Source organism: Sturnira hondurensis, unplaced genomic scaffold, assembly GCF_014824575.4.
Source record: "Sturnira hondurensis isolate 20B ecotype Veracruz unplaced genomic scaffold, ASM1482457v3 Scaffold0018525, whole genome shotgun sequence".
NCBI lineage: Eukaryota > Metazoa > Chordata > Mammalia > Chiroptera > Phyllostomidae > Sturnira > Sturnira hondurensis.
Window position 1 is genome coordinate 12443548 of NW_028091156.1, and position 24903 is coordinate 12468450.

Below are 24903 nucleotides of genomic sequence, written 5' to 3' on the forward strand. Positions count from 1 at the left end.
TGTGGCTGATGACAGGCACCAGGGAGGAATGTCCCAGCAGATGGGAAAACACCCTTGCTTTTCTCCCTAATTCCCCCAAAAAAGCTCTGCCCAGTCTTAGGGCTACTCGCAAGCTTCTTGGTTTTAGGAGAATTTCTACCCTGTAAATTCCAGAAATTTCCACCAAGCAAACACTAAACCTTAGATTGCTAATAGGTTGGTTGGATTTAATTTCTCCTCCTTTCTTCCTCTACTGTTCCTTTTATGAAGTATGAATAGGCATTGGACCCCAGGACTGATAACAAGAGAGAAAAAAAAAGAAAACACCAACCAGAGAAACAGATAGCTATATCTATCTATACTACATAATAATAACAACAATGATAAAATAAGAATAATAATATATAGGGTCCAGCACAAATAATGCCCCATTTTATTATAAAATCTTTTATTACAAAATCATAAGCACAAAATTCTGTAACATAACAATGTCACACTCAAGCATACCATGTGACATTTTAGGTGAAATGTTCAAATTAAAACTACAAATTACTACTCACACATTATACCCTACCAACGCCACTTCTGCTGGTTGCTGGATGTATTTTATATACTTATATATCAAAAAAGTGTTGGGTCTAATAAATGAACAGCCATCCTCCTTTTTGATAATCCATATTCCAATGTTTATGAATCTCAAAGGCTAAAAGTACTGCCTAATATATGACCTAAGTCTCTTTGGCTTTATTTGGGGGACATTACTTCCTACAGCATCTCGGGAAAGATGGCAGGCTCCACACACCAACCCCTTACTAGTCACCCGTGGATGTTAAATCTCCTTTGCAAAGTAAATCAATGGAGCGGCTTCAGGATTTTCCTCAGTCATCCCAAAGTTTCAAGATATAATCACTCAATAGACCAAACAATGATGAGCTTAGTTAGGCTGACACATACTAAGTACAAACGTAAATAGTAACAAATGCTAATTATAGATGCAAAAGTATCGCTGATGAGAGACTCTACACTACCTTGTTAGGAAGGGCGATCAGCATGAAGGTATTTCTAGGCCAGATGTGCAGATAATTATGTTCCATGGCGTACTGCAGAAAACATGTACATATACTTGATTAGTATGTTAACGCAATACATCTCCAAAGCTGACTCTGCCGATGTTATCATTGTTTCCACAGCAATTTAAACCAGAATCACATTCATGGTGATAGGCATGTCTATTTCCATATAATGTGAAAATAGTCTTAGAAAATGCTTTGTGTTCTGTCTTTATAAACTCAAACTTAGGTGAGGTTTTTAAAATAGAACCACTGATTGCCTTTTGTTACAAATGTACTTGATCCCTTGGCTTCAAAAAGTTTAAAATCAATTCTCTATTTTCTATATGCCAATGCGATGAGTTTTTGATAGTAGGTATAACTGAAGATTTGAGAATAGGCTGTAAGATGTTCTGGCTCTCTTTGTTCTATACATTCTCTTTATTTCTATATATACACACATACCCATGTGTATGGATATACATATATTATATATGTGTATAATATTTTTATGCCTTTCATCTTATTTGGGGACTCATTTGTATGGATGGAAAGGTCCTAATTTAATTTTTATAGGCAAAACCAAATTCTGCAAACAAGTCTCTTAACGCGTTTCCCACAGAATTAATAGTGGAGAAGTCTGGTCTCTTTAGTGACCCTTCTACAAAACAACAGCAACCTGAGTAAGTATTGATTACTTGGGTAGATCAATGGACCCAAGACCCAACTGACCCAAACCCTAAATGTTCCCAAGGATATTTTATATACACAAGAATATCCAATCAATTTTCCAACTATTTCAAGTTTGCATTACTTTTTACAAATGTTTAGAAAGTACTTGTCATGTGCACGTTTTACATGGACAGAAGAACGCAAGAAACAAGAAATAGTCTCCTGGTTGACATTTTCATACTTTGTTACAGTTATTTGTGTTTTAGCGGAAGAGACGATTCCTTCCTGGCTTTTTAATTGCCAGGTACCCAAAGAAAGCCCAGTACAGAGACATAGGAGTGAATAAATACGTGACTCTTTGACCTCGAAGATCTTACAGTGCAGTTGAATAGGCAACATATATCCATAAGGAAAGCCAAATAACTTGTCTTCGACAGCAATGCAAGGGATACAGGGACAGTGGATGATTTGGTGCTGAATTAGAAGTACAGAAAGTAGCCCTGGCTGGTGTAGCTCAGTGGATTGAGCACAGGCCTGCGAACCAGAGGATCAGGGTTCGATTCCCAGTCAGGGCACATGCCTGGGTTGTTCCCTGCAGGCCAGCTCCCAGCAGGGGATGCATGAAAGGCAACCATACATTGATGCTTCTCTTCCTCTCTCCTTCCTCTCTAAAAATAAATAAATAAAATCTTTAAAAAAAAGAAGTAGAGGAAGTAAACGTTGAGCAGGGGGACAAATGATAATGGGAAAAAATACAATTAAAAATACAAAAACATAAAAATGAATGCATTTTAAAAATAATCTTAGAAAGAAAGAAATCTGTGGGGTGGGAGCGCTTCACACAAGGGCCTTGGGGATTATATAAGGGGCAAAGGAAAGGGGCTTCAGGGGAAGGGTGAGCTTGCTGGGCAAAGGGAGGCCGCATGAGTGCGCAGCGTAGAGATGGGCAGTAAGGACAGCAGCCTGGGGCAGGCCAATGTCCCTGCTTTTCCCTCTTGCTATCTTCTGACCGCCTCTACAATGTCTTAGGACACCAAAAGATAAGAAAGAGCAGAGGAATGACAGCGGACTGATTTATCTTCTGTGTCAGTGTTTGTCTCAGGCCATATATGGTTTGACATGGCAACAAGGCAATGAGAAACTCCTTGGAGAATGTATCTGCCAATGGTACATCTGATAAGGGGTTAATATCCAAGATTTATAGTGAGCTTACAAAACTCAACACCCAAACACAAAGAATCCAATTTAAAAATGGACAAAGGACCTGAATAGACACTTCTCCAAAGAGGTTGTACAGATGGCCAATACACATATGAAAAGATACTCAGTGTCCCTAATTACTAGAGAAACACAAATTCAAACCACAATGAGATAGCACCTCACACCTGTCAGAATGGCCATCATCAATAAATCAGCAAATAACAAGTGCTGGCCAGGATGTGGAGAAAGGGGAACCCATTTGCACTGTTGGTGGGAATGCAGACGGGTGCAGCCACTGTGGAAAGCAGTGTGGAGATACCTCAAAAAATTAAAAATGGAACTGCTTTATGACCCAGTGATTGCACTTCTGAGTATTTATCCAGGGAAACCTGAAACACTGATTTGAAAGAGTGTGTGCTCCACTATGTTCCTTATAGCATGATTTAAAATAGCCAATATTTGGAAGGATCCAAGGGCCCATCAGTAGATGAGTAGATAGAAAAGCTGTATACATATACACAATGGAATATTACTCAACTGCAAAAAGAAGGAAATATTCCCCTTTGCCACAGCGTGGAAGGACCTGGAGAACATTACGCTAATTGAGATGAGTCAGTTAGAGAAAGACAAGTAGCATATGATTTCGCTCATATGAATCTCATGAACAAAATAAACAAATACGCAAAATAAAAACAGAATCACAGATAGAGAACATAGAGACAGCTCTCAGAGGGAGGGTGGGTTGAGGGGCTGGGTGAAAAAGATGAAGGGTTTAAGGAAAAAAGCCTCATACACAGAGACAATGGTATGGTGATTAAAGAGGGAAAGTGGGGTGGGGGAGGTTGAAGAGGGGAAAATGGGGGGAAAATTATGGAGGGGAAATGGTGATGGAAGGAGACTTGACTTGGGGTGGTGAACACACAATACAATATACATGTGATGCTTTATAGAATTGTACACCTGAAATCTATATAATTTTATTAACCAATGTCACCCCAATAAATACAATAAAAAACTCCTGGGAAATCTGTTTGCAACAACTTGCTGTTCACTTAATTTAATTTAATCTTGAGAATAAGACCTCCCAATTGTCAGTGTACAGAATGGATTCCCAACCCATTTTTTTCCTCCCAAGAGAAAATAGAGAAATGATATTATTATCTGAGACAATTTCCCTGTGTGTTCCCAGTAGGGTAGTTATAATTCCTCTCTTTCTTTACTTCNTGTGATGCTTTATAGAATTGTACACCTGAAATCTATATAATTTTATTAACCAATGTCACCCCAATAAATACAATAAAAAACTCCTGGGAAATCTGTTTGCAACAACTTGCTGTTCACTTAATTTAATTTAATCTTGAGAATAAGACCTCCCAATTGTCAGTGTACAGAATGGACTCCCAACCCATTTTTTTCCTCCCAAGAGAAAATAGAGAAATGATACTATTATCTGAGACAATTTCCCTGTGTGTTTCCAGTAGGGTAGTTATAATTCCTCTCTTTCTTTACTTCTTATGAAAGTATCTCAAAAGGTGATGGAGAGAGAGTGATATTATTCAAGGGACCTATAGCCCAATTTATTACTAATAACAAAGTACTTTGCCAATCCTCCAAACTAAGACATGAGACTGAGAACAATCGCACTAGAATATGTCTCTACCCTCCTATGATGCCAGGTGTGTGTAAAGGGGATAGGAAAGGAAAGGACTTACATCTCCACCCTTTGATGGAATGGTCAGCTCCATGTATCCATGAGGAATGTACTGTTGACTGTAATCAAAGAGGGGTTTCTTCATGAGGTGAGCTCTGACCGTTGAATAGGCACCATCACATCCTAAGATGAGGTCACAAGTGACATCTTTGGGAACTTTGTCAGATCTGAAAAATAAAATGAACCACCCAAATGTTTTCAAAAACGGGCTAGTGGTAAAAATTACAATGTACCTCCACTTGGGTATAAAAAGTAACAAATCAATAGGGCTACTCCTCACTTTTACAAATCTGACTTACAGATTTCAGCTGACAGCTAGAAAGATGCTAACACCTCTACCACAGGTTTTCTTCTGAGAATGAGAATACCACACAACCACACTGATTAATAAAGACATGCTAGGTCATGGAAGTGTGTCTGAGAGCTGAATTCCCTGCAGGAAGAAAGAGAATCTTGAAAAGAAGGCAAAGCATTCCAAGTGGAGGGAATATATGAACCACTGAAGTGACAGGACCAGGATGTTTAACGAACACGTGTGTCTTGAGCAGAGGGTAGCAGGAGATAATGCTTAAGAAAAGAATACAGTGTGGGGAGGGAAAAGGGGGAAATTATTTTGGATGCTATGACAAAAGGTTTAAATCTATTTTCCTGGCAAAAGGGGAAAAAGTCATTGTTTTTCAATGGGGTGGATGATGTATGGAAAGTGGTAACCCAATCTCACTTGGAGTCGATGGATTGACGTGGAGGCGGAATGCAGAAGGGACAGGAAATGGGGACCAGGTGACTGGTAGGTGCAGTAGCCTACCTAACGCAGGGACGACCGCCAAGGACTGTGGGGCTCAAGAAGAAGACATGGACTCTGAGGCCATCAGAAAAATGAGGAGAAAACAGGGGCTCGAAAACAGTGAAAATTAGAATTTTTCAAAATTTTCTAAATTTTAAAAATTAGAAAACAGTGATTCTAATTCCCTGGATGATGAAATGAGTCAGAAGTGGGACACGTTCGGAGAAAAGCAGATGCTCAAGGTTCCAGATGGGTTAGAGGTATGGCTAGAGGTACCTATGAAGGTGTTTAATGAGAACCTAACATTGGTTGGGATTGAATTCAGGACTGAGAATGAAGGTACAGGCTGGACTAGAGAGGTTCCTTTTAGAGATGTGAGTTTATACATGTTGAACAGATTGGGAGTCCATGACACATCCATCACCAGAGTGGGATGGGAGTGGGACTTGGAACTTAAGAGGCAATAGAGCAAGCCAAGGAGAAGCAGACAAATAGCAACCACAAAGAGAGGAGGACAAGGGCGGTAGAGGGTCATCTATTTCTAGCAAGGAGACTGTGAAGCAGAGTGGGGTCCTCAGGGTGGGGTCCCCACTGTGGAAGACTGTGGGAAGCTGAGCAAGCAGGAGGGCCGCTGGCATCCTAGGCAGAACGTATCTAAGGTCTCCTTTCAATGGAACTCAGCACACCTAGGAACCAGCTGAATTAGCCTTTTAATAATTCAGCTCTTTCAAAAGAGCCAAACTCCAGCCAACCCTTCCCTTTTCCCTCCGAAGTCAACAGGCTGCGGGGCATTACCCAAGCACGGTGATCTTTCTCTCCTCAGGATTACATTTCAAGAGCTTGTGGCCAAAGTGCACCTTTGTGTTGGGATATTTCTCAACAGCTGAGGAAAGAAAAAAAAAGCAGACAAAAAGAAAATTCTAATTCTTGTTTCACTTATTCAAATTCAAATACTACTCATTTTCTGACAACAGTATGGCCAAGCTATTTATTCTTATCGATGTAAACATTATTTAAGTGGTAATTTGACAGCTATTTGGTAAATGTTGCAGGATAATTTGATAGTAAAAGGCATGAATAAAAATCAACTACTCTCATCTAAAAAAAAATCCAACTAACTCCATTATGCAAAGTCATAAATTGCCTGTAATTTAAGGTGTCATTTGTGATTGAAAATGTTCAGCCAAACTTTCTACAACTTGAACTTCTAATTCAAGTTGCAACAAATATAGATTATTGATACTCATTCTTTTTATAATCACACACTGGAACACTAACGGGGGAAATTGAGTAATAGTACTTGAAATTTCTCAATAAATAGAATCAGGTTATATTAGCATTTTATTAATTTGCCTGCTAGCTATCTATAGAATTTAGTAATTTTTATTTTATGAACTATTAATTATGTTCTTGTCATAGTAGTAAAATATGATTTTTGCTCCTGGAAATTCTCAAGGATAAGAAAGTTATAATTACTTCTAGAAGGCTAGTTATTGCTTCTAAAGCTACAAATCAGGATGCAGAGATCAGCCCCAGATCATATAAATGGAGCAACCAAGATCCTGGAAGGAAAGGGAAGATGCCTGAGATCACAGAAAATTAAGTCAGACTTTCAACTCAGTACTTCTGTTTGTGATTATCTTCTTTTTGTCTAAGCTTTGGACTCTTCTGTTCCATTCTGACTAAGTGTGATTTAGGCTTTGAAGACTTTAAGATTCTAGAATGTGAGATTGGAGATTTGAGAATATTGAAATCTGAGCAACCTGAAATCAAAGACCTATTCATGTATAAGGACTCTTTGGGCAAATAATTTCAGAGAAATCAAAATTTACCTGAATGACGAAGGCTATATTTTACAAACACAAAATGTATCTGTGGAATCTATTTTATTTTTTTCTTAAATGTATCCGTAATACATCCCAAAGAATTTTTCACAGGACAATAGTCCTGGGATGTGGCCCCTCCAAGACAAGAAACTGTTTTGTGGTCAAATCCTTTGGAGAAATGCTGACAGTCTAGCCATCCTGGATGTATGGTCAGGTCTCTAGCTACCTACGACTCTTGAGTTTGAAACATGTGGCTGGTATGAATGGAGATGTGTTGTATACACTGAATTTTTACAACTTAGTACCAAAAAAGAGAGAGAGAGAGAATGAAAATGTCTCATAACAAACTGTCCTGTTGACTGCACATTAAAATGGGAATATATGGACATAGTAGATTAAAATACATTGTTAAATTCACCTGTATCTTTTTACTTATTTTGTAATGTGTTTAATGTAAAATTTAAAATAACGTGTGTGTCTGGCATCGAGGCTATGTCTCAGGTGGCCCTAGGAGGCCTGCCACGCAGACTAATAGAAACGAGCTCTGAGAACACGTGTCAGAAAAAAGACTTAAAGCTTGTTTGACACAGGACTGACAGACCCACTTGACCACGTGTCCTTTTTCTGTTTGTCTTGCAGAAACGTTATTAACATCCCACAGAACAGTGACCCATGGTGGGATAGAACCCCCCGTGAAATGCTGTTGGAGGAAAATGCTTTAGTTAGGATGGCTCAGAGCAGAGACCATTCAGCCAAGGAGAAATGAGCAGTGACAAGTGACTGGACCTGCGGAATGGGCAGCTCACACTTTCGAAACAAAGTTTAGGAGAGAGGAGGTTCAGCGTTCATTTTACCGATGGATTTACAGAATTTAAGAAGTTGCGTGTGGTGTAGCACATTTCAGCGCATCAAGGCGGCATCTTCCCCATACGTGTTCGCTCCTCAGTATTAGCAGATGTTTCATATATAATATTGGGTGGGGGGCAGTGATGACAGTAGTTAAGAGCATGGACTTTGGAATAAACAGACTCAAGTTTAAATTCAGATTCTACCACTTATTAACTGTGTGACTTGTTACACTGAGGAGCGAGCCCTCTGAGCCTCTTCCACCATCTGTACAGGTTAGAGAACAATAATTCCCACCTCTTGTAGTTATTGGGAGGGTCATACAAATTGATGCATATAGAGCCCTTAGCATAGTGCCTGGTGCCTTAATGAGTGTTTTTGGTTACTTTTATCCTAATAAATTCAGAGGACACTATAAAGAGATTGTCTTAGGTGCCCTGTGCTACATTTTTTAAAGGTATTCTTCGGTTTATTTATTTTCTTTTTTTAAAAAGATTTTATTTATTTATCTTTAGAGGGGAAGGGAAGGAGAGAGAGAGAGAAATATCAATGTATGGTTGCCTCTCGCGGGTCCCCTGCTGGGAACTGGCCTGCAACCCAGGCATGTGCCCTGACTGGGAATGGAACCGCGATACTGGTTTATTTATTTTCTTAAGAACAACATGAATCTATCTAGCCGTCTAGCCACCTAGCCCCACCCCTCCCATCTGCCCACCCAAAAAACAGTCTTGCAAATGTAGGTAAAGAAATTGATTTAAGACTACTAAGCCTTATTTCTTAGGTCCCTGCTGAATCAACTAGAATGACTTTCCCTATCACTCTTCTTTCCAGCTGAATTCAATTCAACAGACATATGGCAAGCTGGCTTTGGATGGGGAATTGTGGAGACGCAGATAAATCATGTGAGCTGTCCTGAGCTAGATGGCTCAGGATGTAGTTAGGACCCGGGAGAATTACTTTGGGGGAATGCTTTGCAGGGAGTGAATATGTTCAGTCCAAATGCTGAAGAGGAGAAAGAACTACTATGAGCAAGGTCTACCTGGGATGTGATAGGATTGATTCACCGAGCCACAGATTTAATTACCAATCCAGGGGCTTTTTCATTAATGACTAGACTATTTTTGGTTACATTAGAAACCTAAGGATTATATTTTAGGCCTTCCTCTTTCTCGGCCTCCACCTACTAGGTCTCCTGTAAATACCATGAATCTACACCCTTCCCTCCAACCATGTTGCTATAGCTTTAGTCCAGGGCTTTTTTTTTTTTTGGGACACAGATTGTCCCAACACTCCCGAGGCCTTCTCCTAGCCTCCACACGACTGCTTTTTGTTGTTCTGAAATGCGAGTCTAGCTGTGTCACTTTGCAAGTCATGAGAGCCTATCTGTGGTTCCCCTGGACTGTGCCTTGTTCGCCAGGGAGAGCGCTCACTCGTTCCGGTGCCTCGAGACCATAGGAATTCAATACACGTTGAACAACTGATTTGCACTTAGAACATTGAAAAGATGCAAAGGGGATGCTAGAGGATGTATCACTACTACTTTTCAAGGAGGACTTGGTTTGGGATTGTAGGGTTTTTTTAAAGATTTTATTTCTTTATCTTTAGAGGGGAAGGGGAAAGGGAGAGAAATATCAATGTATGGTTGCCTCTCGTGGGTCCCCTGCCAGGAACTGGCCTGCAACCCAGACATGTGTCCTGACTGGGAATCGAACCGCAATCATCTGGTTCGCAGACCCGCGCTCAATCCACTGAGCTACACCAGCCAGGGCTTGGTTTTGTATATTGTCCTGCTCTTAATAATTAGAAAAAGAAATAATAAACAAATCCCAATAAATCATGTGACAAGACTAGTCTCATGTGCTATTCTCAGAATGACAACTGGTGACTAAAGCATTGGACTTACCAGTTAATAGATCCTTGTTCAGATTTGTTCTGCTTATAGAAAGAAGATACTGCAAGAAAAAAAGATAGTAGATACAGTTTGTTTCTGGAGAATAGGAAAATACAACTCTATGTTGCTCACTCAAAAATAGGAAAGATTTATTATTCATCAGAAGGTGGCAATCTTAGTTTTGTGACCACTTAGCTACATAGCCTTTTAAAAAATAAACACTTTAATGAAACATATATAATATGATACTTAACTTTAAACTTAGCCTTTTTCAAAGTTTGATACTATAAAAACTAGACTTCTGCTTTCAGGGCTGGGAATATAAGACAGAAAACTGTACTTGAACAAGAACTAAATAAAGAAAAAAAAGGAAAAAAACCCCAAACCCTTCTCTTGTAGGAAAATGTTTTCACTAAGACAGTTTTATTTTAACAGGAAATCATAAATTTCATAGTTTTGTCTTAGGTCTCCAAATGAAGCTGTTTTAAAAGAAGTTTAGAAATGACACCATCACCAGAATAAATGTACTATTTCCCAAAGGGCTTCGTTTCAAAGTGAAACAGTGTGTGTGGGGGGAGGGGGTTTGGTGGTGGTGGCAGTGGCCAGAAGGGGGTTCGTTGGACTGGGTCAAGCCTTCCTGGGACAGGTGCTGATTGTGACTTTATAGGACAACTCGGGGGGTTGACTGGTCCTCGAGGCATGGCAGGCACAGCGCATAGGGCCCACCCTACTTTTAGTCTATTTATTAGGCCCACGTAATTTTAGTCTATTTCATTTTAATTTTAGTCTATTTTGGAATCAGAAGAAGGAAAACTAGTATAGTGAGTATATGAGAGTGAATCCAGCCTTTATTATATTACTATTTATACCAGTGCACTCATAAAATCTAAGTTTTACTACTTCATGTTTTACAGAGGAAGGGGCCCTTGGAGGCTATCGGGCCCATGCAGGGCACACTGCAGGCTTGCAATGCAAGAGGAATCTATGCTTTAAAAATTTTAACCACATGCCCTGGCTGGTGTGGTTTAATGATTCTTAGTCCACTTACTTAGTGGATTAAGTGCTGGCTTGCAAACCAAAAGGTCGCTGGTTCGATTCCCAGTCAGGGCACATGCCTGGGTTGCCAGCCAGGTCCCCAGTGAGAGGCACATGAGAGGCAACCACACATTGATGTTTCACTCCCTCTCTTTCTCTGACCCTTCCCCTCTGTCTAAAAATAAATAAATAAAATCTTTTTAAAAATTAAAATAAAAGTAAATAAAAATTTTAACCATGTCACTTTTCATATTGCGGCATATGCCACATTTAACACAAATATACTAATTTAGGACTCTACCTCATTCAAACGTAGAGACACTTAAAATTAACAGCTAAATCTGAACTTGGTATAAAAATAGTTTGTTCATGGTACGGAGGCAATGACTGGGGAAGGGCTTCCTGTATCTTTGCTATCAACCAAAATTAACAGGGACCTACTAACTGTCTCTCTCCTAGTTCTGTTCTGCAGTCTTCTATGTCACTAATCACCTCATTTCCGTGGAAACCATGCTCGTTATTCAAAGTATGGTAGGAAACATTTTAATTATAAAGGCGTATTTACATGGGGAAAATATTCGTTCCATGTCAGTAACCAGGCTGCAGGGAGAGTCCCTGTCTGGTCCACTCTGTATCTTTGACTGGTATTTTTTTTCATAATCAAAAGGCAGAGTCACTGTCATCAAAACTTTACCTGTTCTAAAATATTGATCTTATGAAAAACAATGTAAATAAATAAGCTGAGCTATGAAATGGCTCTTATAACCAAAATACTACTACTACTACTAATGATAATAATAATAACAATGATCTAAAGGGAGTTGGATTCTCCCCTTTGGAGACTTCTAAGACAAAGGTTACCATGCTAACGTTTTCAGATATATTAGGAAAAAAATGTTCACATTCTTTATGCTGAATGCCTTCAAAAGAGAATGTTTTATAGCAAGGGAGCGCCATTATTTTGGGCTTGGGAGATTAGAAGTAAAAACTGGGGGGCTCTGGCCTGCTCTGTATATTAGGGAATAATTGGATAGTTCCCAGGGCCCTCTGGGAGGGAGATGGGAGGAACCAGCAAGACCGGAAGGAAGAGCCTGGATGTTGCAGGGAGAAAGGGCCAAGAAAATAGCAGGAGGAGGGAGGCGCAGTTCAGAGAAGGGTTTCAAAATAGATATTGGAGACTAAATTGTGCCCATTGGGGATTTCAAGTTTGTTTGCTGTGCTGCAGGCAAGTGTGAGCCCATGACTTCAGCATGTTTGTGTGTCATTGGAGTGAGCATTGTTTGTGGAAACTGGTGGAAGAGGTGAACTTCCTGTCTGGACCATCATGGTACGTGGTCAACACCAGGGGAGAGGGAGTGGTCACCATGAGGCAGCAGAGGCCAATCGAAGGTAAGCTCCCCAGGGGTCCATAAAAATTCCGGGGTCCTGGGGAGGACTTTAGACTGCCACAGGTGTGAAGTTAAGCAATTCAAAGCCATCTTAAAGGGTAAGGAGGCTCCCAAGTTCAAGTCAGACATGAACACAATGATGCAAGCCAAAGAAAGAGGGGTGGCTATAAATTTAGCATTAACTCAATTCTTAAGAATTGAGAAATGGCAGGATTGGTGGGGGAGGAGTCACGAGTCATTTCCTCCTTCTTTTCATGCATGCAAGGCCCCCAAATGGAAACCCCCACGGACGCTGTCACCCTGTTGAGAAATCATTGGTGATGAAGCCACTCCTGCCTGTCCCTCTGTGGCAGTGCAAGTAAGGAAGCCAACTGTAGTCTCAGGTCCAAGTCACTCTCCTCACCCAGCTTTCCTGGTACAACTTTGAGCCAGATCTCACTCCTTGGTCTGTTTATACTTTATTGGCTCACTCTTTGCCAAGGGGATGGGTATGATGCACTGGCCTTTTTCAGCACATTCCATGTTGATCCAAGAAGAAGGTGGATTGATGATTACAAATCAATCTCAATTTAGTAAGAGACATAGAGAGATGAAAAGGTACTGCCCAGCTCTCCTGGAAGGGCCCCTGACACCACACTCTGCTGGCTATCGTCTCGGAGGAAACCTGCCTCATTTTCCCTTTGACCCTGACCTCTTGTAATCATGCACCTTCTTTCTGTACCTGTAAAGCAAGGTGGGTAGAGTCAATGAATTTAATAAGGTTGTTGATCACTGTCAGATTCTGTTATATGAAAGTGCATTTACTCATTTTTTTAATCCAATGCACACTTGGCACTTGAAAAACCTGTATTTTTTTGAAATCTGTTCTCACCAAGGAAAGTTGTGCTTCCATTGGTAGACCCTTCCATTGGGATGACAGCATCTCACTGCTGAGTTAAGATTTCAGCGAACTGTCTATCTCAAATTTTGCTTTCTCTGAGAAGACTTCTCTGGAACCCAAAGCTTTCCGCCCTCTCTGGACCACACAGCTGAGCATTCCTGCCATCAGTCAGCTGAGTTCCTTCCCCCGTGAACTTGATTGCTAGCTATCCTTACCCTAGCAAGGGTTTTCTGAGACCCCTAGCAAGGATTCCACTGCCAGCTGTGTTCCAACTCTTTCTCAACTACCTGTAAATCACCCATTCTCACCCCTTTCTTTTCTTTTCCTTTTTTTTAAAGATTTTATTTATTTATCTTTAGAGAGGAAAGGAAGAGAGAAGGAGAGAAACATCAATGTATGGTTGCCTCTCTTGAGAGGGAGGCAACCCTGCTGGGAACTGGGCTGCAACCCAGGCATGTGACCTAACTGGGAACCGAACCTCGATCATGTGGTTCACAGGCCCGCGCTCAATCCACTGAGCTACACCAGCCAGGGCCACCCCTTTCTTCCTTGTCCAAAAAAATGCCTTATATACCAATGCTGCTTCACTGTCATTGGAATTTTCATGGATTTTTTATGTTTATGCAAATTCCCCATGACAGGTATTAAACCTGAACTACTTGGGTTAATCTGTCTCTGTTAATTTAGTTATTCGCTCAGCCAGGAGAATTGAGAAGGTGGGAGAAAATGTACTAATATTTGTTTAGCTCCCACAGTTAACAACAGCTTATCCTTGACTAGAACATGTAAATTTTACTTGCCTACTTAGAAGAGGTGATTTTTTTCTTTCCTATAACACCAAGCACAGTTTGGAGCCAACTAAACAGAATGTATTAATTGTCTGAAAATGTTTATCTGACTATGGATGGTCAGTGGACTTTCTTCCCCTTCATCCCCCTGCCAGGCTCAGGAATGAAAGCCCTGTACCTACGTTTGTATAATGCCAAAATAAGCAAGGTATTATTTACAAAAGTAATTAAACAGAAAATTTTCATTCTTCCCTGCCACTTCTTTCCCCAAAGCCCTTAATTCTTGGGATGTTTCACTTTGGACCCACTTTTTAAACAAATTTTAATTGTGGCAAAATACCCATAATACAAATTTTGTCATCTTAACAATTTCTAAAACAACTTTTAAACAATTTTTATTTATTTATTTAGAGAGAGGGGAAGGGAAGGAGGAGAGAGAATGGGAGAGAAACATCAATGTGTGGTTGCCTCTTGTGCGTCCCCTGCTGGGAACTGGCCTGCAACCCAGGCATGTGCCCTGACTGGGAATCGAACCATGATCGGCTGGTTCACAGGCCCGTGCTCAATCCACCGAGCCACACCAGCCAGGGCTAAAACAACCTTTTTAAAAAGATTTCATTTATTTACCTTAGAGGGTAAGGAAAGGAGAGAGGGAGAGAAATATCAATGCATGGTTGCCTCTCGAGAGTTCCCTGCTGGGAACTGGCCTGCAACCCAGTCATGTGCCCTGACCGGGAATTGAATTGTGATCCTTTGGTTCACAGGCCCGCACTCAATCCACTGAGCTATGCCAGCCAGGGCCCAATTTTTGAATTTATAGTTCAGTGGCATCAAGTACATTCACAATGTTGTTACAACCACCACCACCATCTACTCACAGAACTCCTTTTTAAAATTTAATCTTTATGGCATTTTTTTCCATTACCATTTAGTCCCTTTATAGCACTCTTTGTCTTTTGAAGCTGAAACTCTGTCCTCATTGAAGGATAACTCCCCATTCCACCTTCCTCCAGCCCCTGGCAACCTGCCTCCAGCCCCTGGCATTCTGCCTCTGGTCTCTGAATTTAACTGCTCTAGGGAACTCACGCAAGTGGGTTCATAGAGTACTTGTCCTCTTGTGACTGGCTTACTTTACTGAGAGTAAAGTCCTCGGTTCTCATCCATGCAGTCGTGCGTGTCCCTTCCCTGTAAAGGCTGAGTGATATCCACTCTCTGTCGTGTAGAAAACCTACATCTGGCCTGGTGTCTCTCTAACCCTCACATGACCAACCCCAACTGGGTGTCCCATACTTTCACTCGATTCTGCACTAGCTGTCTGGAGTTAGCCTCCGTCCCAAGGTTAAGGGCTCAGTCCCACAAGACTGCCCGCAGTTCAGATGCTGATCTTATGTCCCGTTTGTCACCTGTGCCTCTGACTGACTGGCTCTACATCAAAGGTTCCCCAGAACTCCTTTTCAGGGTTGAATAATTTGCTAGAGTGTCTCACAGAACTCAGGAAAAACAGTTCACTGTTTCCCAGTTTATTACGAAAGGAAATGAAAAAAAAAAAAGCTCCTCAGGCGTCCAGAGGAGCACGCAGGTGGAAGAGATGAGCAGGGTGGGGCATGTGAGAGGTCTGCAGAGCTTCTGTGCCTTCTCCAGAGTTCCACTCTCCCAGCAGCTCTCAGAACCCCACTGTTGGGGATTTTGATGGAACTTCCTCACATAGGTTTGATGAACCATTTCAGCCATTTTTAGACCTTCTCCCCTCTCCATAGAATGGGGGGTGGAGCTGAAAAGTCCACGCTTCTAATCATGGCTTGGCCTTTCATCCAGAAGCCCACCAAGAGCCACCTCATTAGAACAAAAGACACTCATACTACCCAGAAAATTCCAAGGGACTTAGGTACCCTGTGTCAGGAACTGGAGTCAAAGACCAAGCATTGGAACAAAAGATGCTTCTGGTGCCCTTATCACTTAGGAAATTACAGGGGTGGTAGGAGCTCTGTGCTAGGAGCCAGGAGCAAAGATATATATACATTCTGTTTTCTCACAGATGATTACACCACATTTTGCTTATCTGTCCACCCATCAGCGAACATTTGGGCTGCTTCCACCTTTTGACTACCGAAAGGCTGCTACAAACACGGGTACTCCAATGTCTGTTTTTGGTTCTTTGGGATCTATACCAAGAAGTCGAATTGCTAGAGTACACAGTGCCTCTGTTTTTTCAATGTTTGAGGAAAGACCGCACTATTTTTCCTATGGCTATACCAATGTACGTTCCCCCCAACAAGGCACCAGGATTCATGTCTTTTTCTTTACATCCTTATTTCCTGTTTTTTTTTTTTTCCTGATAATAGCCATCACAATTGGCATGGGCTATGTCAGCTACCTTATCATCACAAGATCTGGGAAGACCTTGGTCCTGTGGGCACGTGTGTGTCTCCTGCTATGTACCCCAAGTGTGGTCCACGGACCAGCAGCCCGGATACTACCTGGGTGTTTGGGGGTTGCAGAACTTCAGCCTCCATTCCAGCCACACAGAATCAGATCACTTTTTAACAAGACCCCAGGTGAGTCTGACCATCATCACTATACTTGCAATGGCAGGTCTGTGGAGGGTCAGAGATGCAGAAGAAAACGAACTTCACTTGGATTCTGCACTTAGAATGAGGCATTGCTGGACAAAGCAAGCTGGAGTTTTCCTCTTATTGATAGATGTTTGGTACATTCATTCTCTCAAAGAAACAAATTTAGAGGGTGTAACTAGATAAAAATGTATACTTTGTACAACTCTGTGTGTTACTATATAAAAGATAAGTAGAAAAATGACCGAGCAAGAAAATAGATTTGTTTTAACAAATGCTACATCACATTCTGGACTCTGATGTTTTAGAAATTAGGAACACTGAAGGCATCTCGGGTTTATTCTATACATTCTATTATAATTCAATTTGGGGTTGGAGAGTCAGGGAAGGCAACATCATAAAACCCTGTAAAGTTGTTTTTGCTTATTATGCTTAACAATAAATACAGGGCACTTTTCTCTGTGCACTGAAAAGAGATGGGAGGGAAAATTGTCCAGTAGAGCAAAGCATAGAGGCAAAAAAAAAAAAAAAAGCCTACTATGATGACAATAATAGCTAACTCTTCTTGGGTGTTTAGGAGGGATGAGGGCCCTATTTTAAGGACCTGTTATAAATAAATTAACTTGTTAACTGGTTTATGTTCCTGAGTTCTAGGCTGATGTAGGAAATGTCAAAGATGGGTCCAAGTGGTAAGTTATAGACTTTAGACTCAGCTTTAACCAAACAAGTACCTCCAGCATCAACCTACCTGGGACTTTGTCCCATAGGGAATTGAAGACTTTTTTCCTGAGAGAGAGTGAATCATTCTTCCTCTCATCGGAACCCCTTGAGCTACAACCTGAAATAAAACCAAAAATACCTATTTCAATTTCTATAACATGGCATTATGCAAGTAAAATAGATATGAGTTTTAAACTATGCTTTGCACATATTTTCAAAATATGAAAAATAGTATAAAGAATCATGGAAGCATAGAATGGTGGAAACTTAATCTGTGTTCTTGCACATGTTAGTTTTTGCTTTCTTTTGAAACTTCAGATTTGGGAATTCACTTTAAGTTCATTGGGTCTAAATCTAACACGACACTTGGGAAAGTGTTTCATTGTCAGAAAGCTTGAGTGATTTTCCCAAGATCACCCAAGACCGTGATCTTTACATGGGGAGTAAAACCCAGGACTCCTGAACCCAGTGCGACGTTTTCCTACACACAGACCTCAGAAAAGTGTAGAAATGCAAACAGAACTTATAACAAAATGACTTATGTTATCATTTTGAAAACCCATTGTCAGCGAAAGTCCTATTGGGAAAAATACGTGATTTCTGTTCATATTTTCCAGCTGCACATTGGTCAGGGAGAACTTCAGTGATATTGAGGTCATGCAAGAAAAATCTGCTACAGGCCCACACTCATCCACAATCTTAAGGTCCATTGGTTTCAGAATTCAGAAGTTTGCAGATTTTCCAGAGGTAGTTTAGTGAATATGTGGCTATCACACAGCCAGCAGAGCCTGGGGCACCAGCCCATAATGAAACAAAATATTCCTGCAGTAAAACACAGTGACACCAAAGGAAAAAATGGGTATGGCCATAGAAAGTCTTACATCAGCTCAGGTTTTCTGCTGGATGGATGACAAAAAAATTTCTATTTTCAGAGCTTTTTGTATTATAGAATTGTGCGTAAGAGAGTATGGATCTATATTGCCAAAAGAATGGCGTCTGCCTGCCTCCCATCATTCTAATGCCAGCCAGAGCTCACTTTTCTGTAAGCAGAGATCTACTGTCCTGTTGCGAGCTCACATCAGAAGTAATTATTGGGTGGGATTGCAACAACATCCCCTGCCCTAGGTCAACCATCAGGCTCCGGATCCCCAGGTGCTTCAAGCATCAAATATTCACCCTCTTGCCAATTTAGAAGTTTGAAAATCTCTGTAGAATGAGTCTGCATGAAGAGGTTCTTGGCATTCAATGGTCCTTTGCACCAGGGTGAAAGCTAGACTGTGTGATTGTTGGAAAACAGCAGGTGTTACCTTCTATAAGGAAAGTGCATTAACAAGGTACCTGATCTTCTAGGCCAACGGCTTTCAAGGCTTCTCGTCCTCTACAAGAAAGGGCCAAGTTAATGCTTCTTCCAGATGCAGATTTGGCCACTCGGATATCTAAGACATTGGAAGTAGACTCCATGTTAAATATGTCTCCTTATATCCTAGGACAGAATGACCAACTGGTGCGGTCAGAATTAAAAGGCCTTGTTAACTCTTTTAAGGAAAATATTGTCCTGGCTGGTGTGGTTCAGTGGTTGAGTGCCAACCTGTGAATCAAAGGATCCCAGTCTAGGGCACATGCCTGGGTTGCAGGCCAGGTCCCCAGTAGGGAGTATACAAGAGGCAACCACACACTGATGTTTCTCTCCCTCCCTTCCTCTCTCTAAAATATAAAATAAACAAAATCTTTAAAACAGAAGGAAAGAAGACACTAATAATAGTACATTTGTGTTAAATTAATTGCAATAGTTGAGGTCTAAAAACTTTGAATAGTTCATATTTTTTAAACAATCTCTTTTTAAAATCTAAAGAGAAAGAGCTCAGAGAATGAAAACCACATCTCACCATTTTTCATATGTCTTACCTTCTCTAGCTTCATATACATCAACTTGGAAATTCCTCTTTGCAAGGAAGCAGGCATTTAACGATCCAACCTAGGATTCAAAGTGAATTTTTTAAATATTTTTACCTGATTCCACCCGTAGAGGGGAATTTTACTGGCAAAATGAAGCATCGAGTGTGACCGAGTTATCGCACTGATTTACTCAGTCACTACACGAAAGCACATTTGCAAAAATAATGGGATAATTCAAGATTAAATTTTATAATTTTAGAGATAGACTTCTTACTTTTTTATTGTCACATGTAACTTTCCTACAGAAAGATCATAAAGCATGCATGCAGGTTACAGAATACTTAGAAAGCGAACACCCCTATAACCATCACTTTGGTCAGAAAGCAGAGCATTGCTATGCTCCTGAAGCTGCCCCCACCGCCTCCTCAACCACAATCCCCAACTTCTCAGCAACAGGTAAACAGTATGCTGACTTTTGTGATAAGCTGTCCTTGCTTCTTTATACTGTTACCACTTAGGTATATATTCCTAGGCCATATTGACTCGTTGTTTTTTTTTAAGATTTTATTTATTTACCTTTAGAGGGGAAGGGAAGGAGAGAGGGAGAGAGATATCAATCAATGTATGGTTGCTTCTCATGTGTCCCCTGCTGGGAACTGGCCTGCAACACAGGCATGTGCCCTACCTGGGAATTGAACCTCAATCGTCTGGTTCACAGGTTCACACTCAATCCACAGAGCTACACCAGCCAAGGTAATTTAACTCATTTTTTGAATCATATCATCAGAATCTCACTTGTGTATTTTTTTTTTTTGCATCTTGCTTCTTTAACACTATAATATGCTTAGGAGATTCATGGGGTTGCATGTAAACTCCAGGTTATCCAAGCTTATTATTGTTTGAGTCATCATAGTATGAAACCACACAGATGGTCTAGCCATTCTACTATTGAAAGGTGTTTGAGTGTTTCCTAGTTGGGGGATATTATTAACAATGCTGCAAAGAACATTTTTGTGCACAAAGCTCATGTACACGTGTGCGTGATTTTTCTCTAGAGGTTTATACTCAGAGATGGAATCCTCGTTCAAAGGTTTGTTTCTTCTCCTTCATTACGCCATGTGTTCCAACATTTTGCAATAATGTGTTTTCCAGCCAGCAGCTTGTGGGAGTTCATCTTTGCCAGCACCTGGTATTTTCAAACTTTTAAACATTGCAATTGGAGGGTATGATGGGGAGGAGTGTTTTAATTTGCATATGTCTGGTAACTAAACAGGTGAACACTTTTTCATATATTGGTTGACTTTCTTTTTTTTAAGGCTCTTTTGAATATCACCCAGAGTGATTTTTTTAAAGATTTTATTTATTTATCTTTAGAAGGGAAGGGAAGGAGAGAAGGAGAGAAACATCAATGTATGGTTGCCTCTCATGTGTCCCCCACTGGGAACTGGCCTGCAACCCAGGCATGTGCCCTGACTGGGAATTGAACCACAATCGTCTGGTTTGCAGCCCGTGCTCAATCCACTGAGCTATGCCAGCCAGGGCTTGATTGACTGTTTCAATCTCCTTTTTTATAAAGTGTCTGCAAAGTCTCCTGCCTATTTTCTACTGGGTTGGTGACTTTTTTTTTCTATTGGTTCCAACAGTTGGTTATAGATCTGAGTACAGAGTCTTTGTCATTTTTAAATATTGCAAATATCTTCTATTGTGTGGCTGGCTTTTTAAACTCTGTAGTATGTTTTACAGATGAGAAGCTCTTCATTTCAGGTAGTCACATTTATCAATGTTTTACATTATTGTTAATGCCTTTGGGAATCTTCTTAAGTCTTTCCCCACTGTGACATTGTGAAGAATATTTTGTCTATTGTCTTTTCAAAGCTTTACAGTGTTGACTTCCTTAAAGCTTTATATAGGTTGCTGTGATTTATCTGCTACCTCATCACCAGCAACATAAATTGGGTAAGATCATCCATATTCAATGATCACCCTTGAATGTTCAGCCACATTCAATCAATGCTGTTAACCAGTCTCTCTTCTTGAAACGCCAACACCGTTTTTTATTATCTGCTTTTTTTTCATGCACCTCTGGGCTTTCCCTTTTTTCCCCCTTCAAAGGAAGTTTTTCCCATTTCAATATAATGTTGGAGAATCTCAAACCTGCATCCTAGTCCATCTTCCTCATCCATGGAGATGCAAAAACTCACATCGCCTACCCAGATCTCTTTTTTGAGTTCACGCAAAATCGGTCGCAATGCAGTGGGTTGAACAGGAGAAATTACCATCAAATCACCCAAGGATGTAGCTTTCAACCACGATAAGCTCTTTGTATTCAGTTCCTAGTGCTGTCTTCTCAAAGTACCACAAGCTTGCTGGCTTAAGGAGCAGATACTTGTTGTCTCACAGCTTTGGAGGCTGAAAGTCCAAGATCAAGGTGTCAGCAGGGCCGGTTCCTCCTGAGGGCTGGGAGGGCAGGAGCTGTTCCAGGCCTCACTCCTTGGCTTGTAGAAGGTCCTTCTCTCCTGATGTCTCTTCACATGGTCTTCCCTTCATGTCAGGCCAGGGCGGACAGAGAAGAGCCTGAGGCTTCATCTATTTAGTTCACACCTATTTTTACTCCTCTGCTCCAAGGTACCTTAGTATCTAAGCTCTTAGGTATTCTTTGAAAAAATATTCCTATGGTTCAGTTCTTGAATCTCCTCTTGCCATTCACCAATACTGCGACTACCTAACTTTCTTCATATTATTCAATTTCTATAGACTGGTGATGGCAATTAAAAAAAAACCATGTCAATCCTTATTTAAATCATGAAATGTATGAAAAATTTTCTAATTTAACTGTTTTCAAAGGAATTCACTTATTTACTATTTCAGAAGGCCAACCAAGACATTCATGATCAAGATTATGATAATTCTACTTCTCTGTAACTGAGATTTAAATAAAACTAAAAGAAAAAAAATATCGGTGGATGTGACAGAGTTTCAGCTAGAAGGATTAGTCATGTGGCTAAAAGAGTACATTTAGACTCTAATTTATTTCCTCTTCTCACTTTCTGTAAAGGGTGCTTAATCAGGAATAACTGTCGGTAACTTTGTTGTTCCACCAGCAAAAAAAAAAACAGTAAAACTACTATGAAGATATAAATGGGAAGGAAAATGTGTGTACGCCACTCGGAACCCACCACAAACCCTCACAGAATGCACAGCTGGTTCTGAGACTAAATAAGGAAGAGAGTGTAGAGAGAAGTGAAGACAGTGGGGAGGGGAGACTGCTGGGAGCAGTAAACACGTTCAAGGTGCCACTTCTTGGAAGTAAGCTTTGGTAAAGATAGGACAGTTCTCTTAAGGACCTGAGCAATTCTGAAGTCTCTCAATTTGTTTTGAAGCACCAAAAGTCCAGACTAGTAAACTCTTTTGGCCATAACATAATTTGTAAAATTAAAGTTTTATTAACAAGTGGTCTAGCCTTTGGGTGCACAAGCAGAGCTCTGAGGAGACTCCTTGGTTACATAATTATAGATATACCCAGTTTTCTGTTCTTCTCCTTTTTCATTTTCTTCTTCTGTTTTCCCTTACTTCCTTCTTTATAGGCCATGTTTTTGGCCCCACCCTGCCCATGATTGATGCCTAGGTTACCAATTAAAAACATTATATAAAAACTTTTTTGTAATGACCATGATTAGATTTCCTTCCTGGGCATTCAGCTGCGACAGTTTTATATAATACTAGGATTCACTAAAGTTCTGCTGCTTCCCAGGTGACCTCTCTAGCTCTGATTGTTTGTAAATGCTGACCCTAATAGGAGGGGCATCAAGATGATTAAAATCATATGCATTTTATACCTCTTTATTGTATTGTGTTTGAAATTAGTCTGGTAATGTAATGTTAAAAATACATCAACATGTCAACTATAGCCCTGGCTGGTGTAGCTCAGTGGATTGAGCACAGGCCTGTGAACCACAGGATCGCAGTTCAATTCCCAGTCAGGGCACATGCCTGGGTTGCAGGCCAGTTCCCAGCAGGGGACTCTCGAGAGGCAACCATACATTGATATTTCTCTCGTTCTCTCCTTCCCTTCCCCTCTAAAGATAAATAAATAAATAAATTTTAAAAAATGTGTCAACTTGTCAACATATAGAACTTAATAAAGCATATAGAACTCTCCCTAAGATTTCATCTGAGTTTGTCACCAAATGACTTTTAAAAAGCCTGTTTATGCCTCCTACTCACAGAATTAGAATTTGGTCTCAAGAATTTGACCTTTGGCCCTGGCTGATACGGCTCTGGATTGAGCACCGGCCTGTGGATCAAGAATTGAATCTTTGGACCCATGAATGGAAAGAGAACTATACTGTTAACTGCACTTACTACGGCATAAGCACATAAAAATGTCTTCGTTCTTAGTTAGCAACTGTGACATCGGCTAGCATTGAATGCGGCACGCCAAGTATACTACTTTATTATTTAATTCTTACCCTGGACTCTCTGACATGGATTTCACCTGGATTTCGTCCCTAAGGCTAAGTAGTCTTGATTCTTTTCTCCTTTGATGACGATAAGGTGAATGTCCCATACGCTTGCTGCGGGGGTGTTAGGCAACCTGGCTGAGGACTTTTTCTCCGTCCTCCGGCTCTCTCTGAATTCTGACTTCCGACTTCTCTGCCTGGGTGCCTTACAGACATCTCCATCTCCCATCTGTCAGATTCAACTCATTCTCACCCTTCAGCCTTCAAAAGCTTCTCCTTTCACATTCCATATCTCAGAGAGCGGCGGCTCGCCCACGGTTTCGCCCAACCAGGATACCTTGGAGAACATTACTAGCCCTTTCTACCCACCAATACGAATTTAATTAGGCAACAGATGCTATTGGTTGTTCCTCTTGAGTCTTTCTCAGCATAGATCTCCTACCCACACCCTCCTTTCACAGGGCCCTCATTACCCTCTGCCAGGAAAACCACTGCAATGGTTTTCTGATACCCCTCTGGTCCCTGCCATGTCCCTCCGTCTCTACCTGTTCAAGCCAAACTCCTCACTAGGCATCATCTGAAATGGAAATTGGATGAGGCATTTTCTGTGTTAAATCCTTCATCGGCTGTCAGAAGTCTTCAGAAAAGTCTCAAGTTTTCAACAGGACATAAAGGGTTCTTACACGTGACCCCAGCCTCTCTCTCTCTAGCTCATTTCTTGCTATTCCCATGCAATATCTGTAAGAGGTGTACATACCAAAATCAGTATATATTTCCTTAATATACCATGCATTTTTATATGCACGTGCATTTAAGTATAATGTTCCTTTTGTCCAAACTATCATTTCCTGCCTTATATTAAATATATCTGAAAAATGTTTAGCCTTCCTTCAAATTTGATATCTTTAGTCCTTCCTTCCTTCCTTCTTTCCTTCCTTCCTTCATTTCTCCCATCTCCCTTTCTACCTCCCTTCATTTCTTTCTTATGCAGGTGTTTGTTTTTAATTTCTTTCATCAGTGTCTTCTAATTTTCAATATAGAGGTCTTTCACCTTCTTGGTTATATTTTTTCTTATATTTTATGCTTTATTATGCAATTGTAAATGGGATCGTTTTCTTAATTTCTTTTTCTGATTGTTTGCTACTAGCGTATAGAAATACAAAAGATTCCTTGTATTGATTTTTGAATCCTACAACTTTACTAAATTT

At 40.6% G+C, this 24903-nt stretch overlaps 1 protein-coding gene across 2 annotated transcripts in view; it reads right to left on the bottom strand.

Annotated features, from left to right (window-relative positions):
• Window positions 1-24903, bottom strand: part of KMO (kynurenine 3-monooxygenase) — a 42334-nt gene that overhangs the window by 14757 nt on the left and 2674 nt on the right. The window contains exons 2-8 of one of the 2 annotated variants that reach the window (XM_037069325.1): window positions 19245-19314; window positions 18678-18775; window positions 17368-17457; window positions 9971-10019; window positions 6191-6278; window positions 4613-4778; window positions 1008-1079 (exon numbers count right to left, since the gene is read on the bottom strand). In XM_037069325.1, coding sequence (XP_036925220.1) covers window positions 1008-1079; window positions 4613-4778; window positions 6191-6278; window positions 9971-10019; window positions 17368-17457; window positions 18678-18775; window positions 19245-19314 — 633 coding nt within the window. The remainder of the gene's footprint in view (window positions 1-1007; window positions 1080-4612; window positions 4779-6190; window positions 6279-9970; window positions 10020-17367; window positions 17458-18677; window positions 18776-19244; window positions 19315-24903) is intronic. The other variant, XM_037069326.1, reaches the window with a different exon arrangement.